Genomic DNA, 7,870 nt, shown 5'->3' with positions numbered 1-7,870 from the left:
ACAAGGGTCTGCAGGGACAGGACAAGGGGAATGGCTTTAACCTGCCAGAGGGGAGATTGAGATGAGCTCTGAGGCAGAAGCTCTTCCCTGTGAGGGTGCTGAGGCGCTGGCACAGGGTGCCCAGAGAAGCTGTGGCTGCCCCATCCCTGGCAGTGTTCAAGGCCAGGTTGGACACAGGGGCTTGGAGCAACCTGCTCTAGTGGAAGGTGTCCCTGCCCGTGGCAGGGGGTTGGAGCTGGATGTGGTTGCAGCCACAAACAGTGATTACAAGTGTGCTTCTTGTGCAATAATCCTCTGTGCTGCTCTGACAATCTTCTTTTAATCCTTTCCTCTTCTTCCTCTTCCTCCCGCTCCAAACTCTTGCCTTAAAAGAACTCCAGGTTCATCCTAGGGATCCAAATGCCAGAACAACAATCCAGGTCTAAGACCAATACCTTTATTTATCGGGTCTGTATCCTGACCTAAACAGATGTTGTATCTTCACTAAACCTCCCAAATTCTTTCACAACCTTAATAAGAGATAGATATTTCTCTTTAAACTCACAAAACTGCGTTTCCTCTGTTCTCAGGAGGAACTGGCACATGGTGCTGACGAAGCCTCACCAATGCTGATGCTGCAGCCCTGGTCACGTAAGGTAAGTGGTGCAGAGAAGAACCCCCCCGGAGGGTAAGGAGCACTCAGCTGGTGCTGAGTCACGTTTGCTGCTGGACATCAGCGCGTTGCTGACTCACACTGCCTCTTTGGGTCTGGTAACCTTCCAGCTCGCCTCTCGCAGAGGTAACACTGCTTCAATCGTCACTTCAGTAAGTTAAAATAACCTGATTTGACACACTATGATATTATTCTTCAATGTAGGAAAGATGTATTCACAGGAAATAATGATGACACAGTATTCCACGTATTTATGAGCTTTAAACCTTTATTCTCCACTATAAATACCTCATCCCACGCTCTCACTCTACAACCTTTACAAAGCTGTTTCTTTTGGAGCTTCATCTTGCACAACTGGCATCAAGTTAAAGAGTTCAGAGGCAGAAACAGGAGCAAAATCAGCTGTCACATTTTGCATGGAGCTCCGTGAAGATCCAGAGGAATAACTCGGTGCTCTCAAGCCCAGTTGCTACAACTAAAGGCAGTTTGCAATCCAGGCAAGTTCAGCTCAAGGAGCTTAAAGGCTGGTGACCAGAACAGCAACACCCATAGGGTGCCCTATCCAAACACTGCTATGTCCCAAACACTGCTATGTCCCAGAAGTTTGAGAACAGGTTTCACAATACACGCAAGTTTAAGGACTGTTCCTTTTAATAGTCATTTTTCTTTCAGTATCAGAACACTCCTACATAGAAACAAGCTGTGCAGCTTGCTGGGAATAAATGCATCTTAAAGTTAGCATAAAAAAAGCCACATCCTGGTATACATATACACAGTCACCATCTAACAGTGTGAGATGCACTAATAATAAAGTACATAGAGATGCATATGAAGTATTTTTATCCTACTGTCTTCCTCATATAAGATAGGGTTTGAGGGATCCAGGTAAACCATGGCTATCCATTTACTAAAATACTTGAGTATTTTCATCAGTCCAGAGCAGCTCAGGGGTCACTACAACACATTTGGAACCATCAAGTGAAACACTGATGCAGCTGCTCCCAGCCTTGACACTGTGAGGGAGCTGACGGCTGCAAGAATCACGTTGAGAGAAAGCAGGGAACAAAGGGGCAGCACATTCACCCCTGACAAGAGACATTGTTCTCAATGCAGATGCTACAAGGCTCAATGTAACGACACAGAAACCCTTGTATTTTACAAGCTGAGTTTCAACAATGAATGCTGCAGTGCTTTCCCTTCTTATGCAGCATCACTGAAGGGCAGCAACATGCAGCACAAAGCACAGCAGAGACCTGGAGACAAACTCTGGTCAGGGCACCGCTGGTCACTCGTCTCATCTCAGTGGTTATGAAGGGAGACGCTCCAGGGGAAGCAAACAGGGCAGAGATGCTTTAGGAATCACAGACTGGTTTGGGTTGGAGGGACCTTAAAGTTCATCCAGTCCCAATCCCCTGCCACGGGCAGGGACACCTTCCACTAGAGCAGGTTGCTCCAAGCCCGTGTCCAACCTGGCCTTGAACACTGCCAGGGATGGGGCAGCCACAGCTCCTCTGGGCACCCTGTGCCAGCGCCTCAGCACCCTCACAGGGAAGAGCTTCTGCCTCAGAGCTCATCTCAGTCTCCCCTGTTTCAGTTTGAACCCATCGCCCCTTGTCATATTGCTCCAGCCCCTGACGAACAGCCCCTCTCCAGCTCCTTGCAGCCGCTTTGCAGCCTTTAGCACCCAAACCGCCAACCCTCTGCCTCTGCGGGGCCACATCCTGGGTCCCACCCGGGGCACGGCGGAGGGACGCGGCTCAAGGTCCCTGCGGCTGAAGCACCCACCCCCTGACGGGGCGGGGGTGGCTCTCCCCAAGCCCGGGTCCCGCCCGTTCCAGGCCCAGACCCCGCCGGGCTCGGTCCCCTCCTGCCCGGCACCCCTCGGGTCTCTCCAGGAGCAGCTCCAACCCCCTCACCCCGCCTCGGCCCAGGCCCCGCCGCTATGCTTAGGCCTCCCCCCCCCCCCCCCCCCCCCCACCCCGTTCCCATGGCAACACCGCAACTCTCGCGAGAGCTCCCCGCGGAAGATACGTACCCACGTGAGGGGGGTGTCACATGATACGAACGCGGGGATTCCGAACGGCGGAGCGGGAGGTGAGGGGCGAGCGGCGGGAACCGGGGGCGCGGCACCGGGGGCACCGGCTGCGGCGGGGGGGGGGGAGCCCCGGTCACGGCCCGGGCCCCGGTCACGGCCCGGGCCCCGAGTACCCGCGAGCCTCCAGCCCGGGCCCGCCGGTGACGTCCCGTCCCGAAACACGAGGTGGAACCGACGCCTCTCGGCGTCTCGTTGCGCACATGAAGCCGCCCCGGTTCCCGCTGTCCGCTCTCCGCGACCCCCGCGGTGCGGCCCCTCCCGGCGCGGGGTGAACCGCGGGCTCCGCTTCCTTCGCAGGTGCTCACCGGGCAGCATGCCCAGGGTAACGCTGAACGGCATCACGGTGGACTTCCCCTTCCAGCCCTATGCCTGCCAGGAGGCGTACATGGCCAAGGTGCTGGAGTGCCTGCAGAAGGTGAGTGCTGCCTTGCCTGGTGGCTGTTTGGTTCCGTTACTCACAGTGCTCCATCGCTAACCATAACAAATGACCTCTCTAAAAAGGGGTTGCCACAGTTTTCTTTTCCTCTGTCCATACACCACTGCTTCCAAATTGTCTCTGACCTTCTTTTACCTCTGTTTTTATTTTCCTCTATAGTTACTAAACCCCAGACATGTGCAGGTGGCAGTCAGTGGAAGTGTAAATAGAATGTTTCTGCCTAATTGGGAAAAGGAAGAGGAGTAAAGCAAATAGCCCTTGTGCTCACACAGCTTGTACTTTGCTCTCTGGGGTTTCATAGAGTCACAGAATCCTAGAATCCCAGGTTGGAAGGGACTTCAGGGACCATCTGGTCCAACCTTTCTAGGCAAAGCATGACCTAGACTGGATGTCCCAGGACCCTGTCCAGTCGAATCCTAAAAGTGGCCAACACTGGGGAATCCAGCACTTCCCTGGGGAGATTATTTCAGTGGCTGGTAGCCTCAGTGTGAAAAGTTCCTCTAGTGTCCAACCAGAATCTCCTCAGGAATAACTTGTGCCCATCACCCCGTATCTTTTCCATGGGACTCCTTGTAAAAAGGGAGTCTCCGTCTTTGTAGCCACCTTTTAAACACTGGAACATGGAATAAGGTCTCTGATGAGCTTTATCTCCTCTAGTCTGAAAAAGCCCAGCTCTCTCAGCCTTTCTGCACATGGCTGCCCAGTCCTTGGATCATCTTTGTGGCCCTTCTCTGTACCCTCTCCAGCCTTCCCTGCCTGAACTTCACGAAGTCCCGTTGGCCCACTCTTCCAGCTCATCCAGGTCGTGTGCAGGGTGGCTCTCCCTTCCAAAGCGTCCTCTTCCCCGCTCAGTTTGGTGTCATTGCAAACTTCATGCGGGTACCCTTGATCCCAGCATCCAGATCACTATGTTGTGCTTTAAATCCAACTGGTCACCAAGTACCACACAGCCGCTTGCTCCCGAATCTCCAAGTTACTCATTTGTTCCCTTTTTATTTTCTTTCTCTTCAACAAAGAAGGTAAATGGCATTTTGGAGAGCCCCACAGGCACAGGGAAAACCCTCTGCCTGCTGTGTTCCACTCTGGCGTGGCGGGAACACTTTAAGGATGCCATCTCAGCCCGCAAGATTGCGCAGCGACTGACTGGGGTGGAACTCTTCCCAGAGAGATCCCTGGCATCCTGGGGCAACGCTGACACCGATGGTGATATTCCAAGTAAGTGCTGTCATTCTCATCCTCAGCAGGGGCCATACAGGAATGTTAATGAACACTTTTATCTACTATGATAACTCTGTCATTGTAAAAGTCATGGAGCAGTTATTTAGCAGCTGAAGCACAGTTTCATAATTTTGTAGATTTTTTAAGTGTTCCATGTATTTTTAATTGTTTCTTAGAACATTAGAAACTCACTTAGCTCATTCTCTGTGTGTGAACAGTTAGATGACAAAATATCTTGCTATCTCTACAAGCCAAACTGTTACCATAGTACCAGCTGGGAAAGGAAGCTAATAATATCTCCAGTTCTTCTTCCTGTGTTAATAATGGTTTTTTGCCTTTTTTTTTTTTCTCTCCTCTATTTGGCAGTTTATTACACTGACATCCCTAAAATAATTTATGCCTCCAGAACTCACTCACAACTTACACAGGTCATTAATGAGTTAAAGAACACAGTCTACAGGTAAATATGATTTAGGATAATGTTTCCATTCAAAGAAAAGGTGGAGAAACCCATCTGATTTAGTTATTGCTTGAGTTTATGTGGATGTGTGTATGAAAAAATGATACCCAGTGAGATGCAGTTCTCTTAATGTGCATGTGTAGAACCTGGATTTCTTTGTTGTTGGGTTTGGGTTTTTTGACAGCTTCTCTTATTTCCTTTAAAGATAGAATTGCCTGAATTTGGTCTGGTTTTGGTTCTTCATACATTTAGTTCTAAATTACCTTTTGTCTTTATTTTTCCTGGGGCATTTCTTTAAGGCAGTGGGAAGCCTTTACAAAATCTAATTCCTTAGGCTGATGTAAATCTATGAAGAACTTCATGGTTTTGCTGTACCAATGTCTCAGTTTTCAGCTGCTGACATACCAGTGCATTGTCTGAGCTCTTTGAACAGGCAGTAATCATTTGTTTACATGTTTCTTGTACAGACACAGCCTTGTAATAGGCAAAAGAAGTATTGTGAATGTTTGTAGTGCACTAGTTCCTGTCATAACCTTACTCTGAAAATCCCAGCCAGCTTGGAGTAGCTTATCAGGGATGACAGGCCCCAGCTGATTCAGCTGAAGTGTCACAACAGAACCCAGATTTCAGAGTGGATGATGTAAGCTGCTGCTCGCTACCTCCTGCTGTAAACTGCTGCTTGTTACCACCCACTGCTACCAGGAGAAATGCAGTACCATAAAGTCAGATAACACACATAGCTGTTGCAGACTAACTTACTGTTTCTGGTTCTCACCCTTAGTTTGGGCTCACTTATTTCTCCTATGGTTTTTTAATGATATGTTCTACCCAACCTAGACACGTACAACTCTGTCCTTCTTTCTTGTCTTACTTTTAACCTCAGTTTTGTGCATTCTGTTTGAACAGGCCCAGGATCTGTGTTTTGGGTTCCAGAGATCAGCTTTGCATTCATCCTGAAGTGAAGCGACAAGAGAGCAACCACATGCAGGTGAGATCAGAGCTTTTGAAGCATGCACAGTGAGAATGTGGAGTGGTTTTGTCCTGGTGGAGGGGTTTTATCCTGATGTACAGTATAATGCCAAAGATGACTCTTTTGAAAAGTATTAGTGGCAAAATATAACAGAATTTCCTCTGGGCATCTGAGTGTCCTGTTGCATAGGGCTTTACTTTTAGGGTGGTCAGAAGACCACATGATTTTAAACTGAAGAATCTTGATTAGCATTTATTCATTAACTGGTGTTACAGAAAACTAACAGCTCTTCACTCCTTAACATGCTTTAGGCTGTGCTAATCTTGGCTAAAATACACTGTTGTTTTACAGATCTACATGTGCCGGAAAAAAGTGATGGCTCGTGCTTGTCATTTCTATAACAATGTGGAAGGTGAGTTTGGTTGTGGAAGTAAAGCCCTGATTTTTGGAGAGGGAGAGATTTGCTGGGCAAGTACAGAAGTTTGGGTTAGTTGCTTTTGTGTGTGTGTGTGTGTGTGTGTGTGTATGTTTTTTTTCTCCATGTTGATGTCTTTCAAGAATGAAACATTGGGAAGTGCATGAGTGTGATGATCAGGGAAACAACAAATCTTGTTGTGATCCCTTTACCTAAGCTTGTGGTTGTGACTTCAATTTTCACAGAAAAGAGTTCAGAGAAAGAGCTGATGAACTCAATCATGGATATCGAAGACTTGGTTAAAAGTGGAAACAAGCACAGGTAAATGATCCCCCCCGACCTTCCCCCCCCCCTTTCTGAAAATAGTGAAAACTATTTCTCTGCTCATTTGCATTAATACCTTGGTATGAACTTGACAAACACTGAAGTAGTGGAACAGTGATGAGAGCAAAGTGAAGCAGCTAAATATGGTGCAGAGACAGCTTCCAACAAAATCATGTATGCACCAAACTTCTGTTACTGCAGTTTTCATCATACAGCAATTTATTTCAATCCTTACTTGTGTAAAGACTGAACCAGGTCAGAGTCAGGCTCACCAGTATTTTATTTCTCACTTGAGCAGAGGCTACCAACATCATCTGACATGACAAATGATATTGCAGTTCTGTTTCTGATCTGAGAGGCCGAGCTGACTGATTTGCTGAGATAAAATAGTCTAATGCAGCATCTGCATATAGCCTAAAGAGGTGAAATGAAAATGCAGTAATGAAATGCCACTCTTTCTCCTTTCCTTTATTCTTCCTTTCTCTTGTTGAGCTGCATAGATATTATTTTCTACACTTTTATTTGCTTCTGTGAATAGAGATAACCACCTGCCCTAAAATTAAACATGCCAGCTTCAACTCCTTAAGTTGATTAGAAACCCTTGAGCATATGAAACATTGTGAATGTTGAATGCACTCTTGATACTTCTGCAAGTCTTACTTTATAGTTTGTACTACTTCTTCTTTTTTAAACAGAGCTTGTCCTTATTATCTGTCTCGAAGCCTGAAGCAGCAAGCAGATATTATTTTTATGCCTTACAACTATTTGCTAGACTCAAAGGTAACATGTATCTTTGCTTTTAAATGCAGTTGTATTTCTATTTACCTTATCTTGGCTTTTGGTGGATTAGCTATGAAGAACTGATGCACAGTGGTCGCATTATGGGTTCTAATCAAACCCCAGTTCAAATTCAGAACCACAGAGGATGCCATTTTGTGGGTTTCTCTGTGACGTTCTTTCCCACAGTTAATAAATACTTCAGTTTGCCCTTGAGGTCTTGCTGTTTTTATAGAATTAGCTTTGCAGAATGGGGTGCCCTTGTTGTTTGGCAATATTCACCTCCTGGGTACAAATCCTTGGTCACGTACCATACAGTATCTTTACATTCATTCTGAGATGGTTTTGTTCCTGCAGGCAGCTGCATGATTTCTAGAATAAGGAAACTTTTCCAGTAGAGATCGGATATCTCTCTTGGAAATAATTGCTGGCTTTGTGGGTGGAAAAAAGCTATTGCAATAAGTTGTCCATATTTCAAGGATAGGAAATTAAGCCTTTGAAAACTGTTGAGGAAACAAATCCA

The 7,870-nt window shown here is 47.0% G+C and overlaps 1 protein-coding gene across 4 annotated transcripts in view; it reads left to right on the top strand.

The window, feature by feature from the left end:
- Positions 1-2,723: 2,723 nt before the first annotated feature.
- RTEL1 (regulator of telomere elongation helicase 1) overlaps positions 2,724-7,870 on the top strand; it is a 41,523-nt gene continuing 36,376 nt past the window's right edge. For all 4 annotated transcript variants that reach the window (XM_030503034.1, XM_030503033.1, XM_030503036.1 and 1 more), the window contains exons 1-8: positions 2,724-2,746; positions 3,045-3,162; positions 4,200-4,398; positions 4,768-4,861; positions 5,768-5,849; positions 6,183-6,243; positions 6,492-6,567; positions 7,266-7,350. In XM_030503034.1, the coding sequence (XP_030358894.1) occupies positions 3,061-3,162; positions 4,200-4,398; positions 4,768-4,861; positions 5,768-5,849; positions 6,183-6,243; positions 6,492-6,567; positions 7,266-7,350 (699 nt within the window). In that variant the 5' untranslated portion in view covers positions 2,724-2,746; positions 3,045-3,060. The remainder of the gene's footprint in view (positions 2,747-3,044; positions 3,163-4,199; positions 4,399-4,767; positions 4,862-5,767; positions 5,850-6,182; positions 6,244-6,491; positions 6,568-7,265; positions 7,351-7,870) is intronic.

The sequence above is a fragment of the Strigops habroptila genome, chromosome 13 (genome assembly GCF_004027225.2).
Source record: "Strigops habroptila isolate Jane chromosome 13, bStrHab1.2.pri, whole genome shotgun sequence".
Lineage (NCBI taxonomy): Eukaryota > Metazoa > Chordata > Aves > Psittaciformes > Psittacidae > Strigops > Strigops habroptila.
The sequence above is the reverse complement of the archived record's forward strand: the minus strand, read 5'-3'. Positions and strand labels throughout refer to the sequence as shown.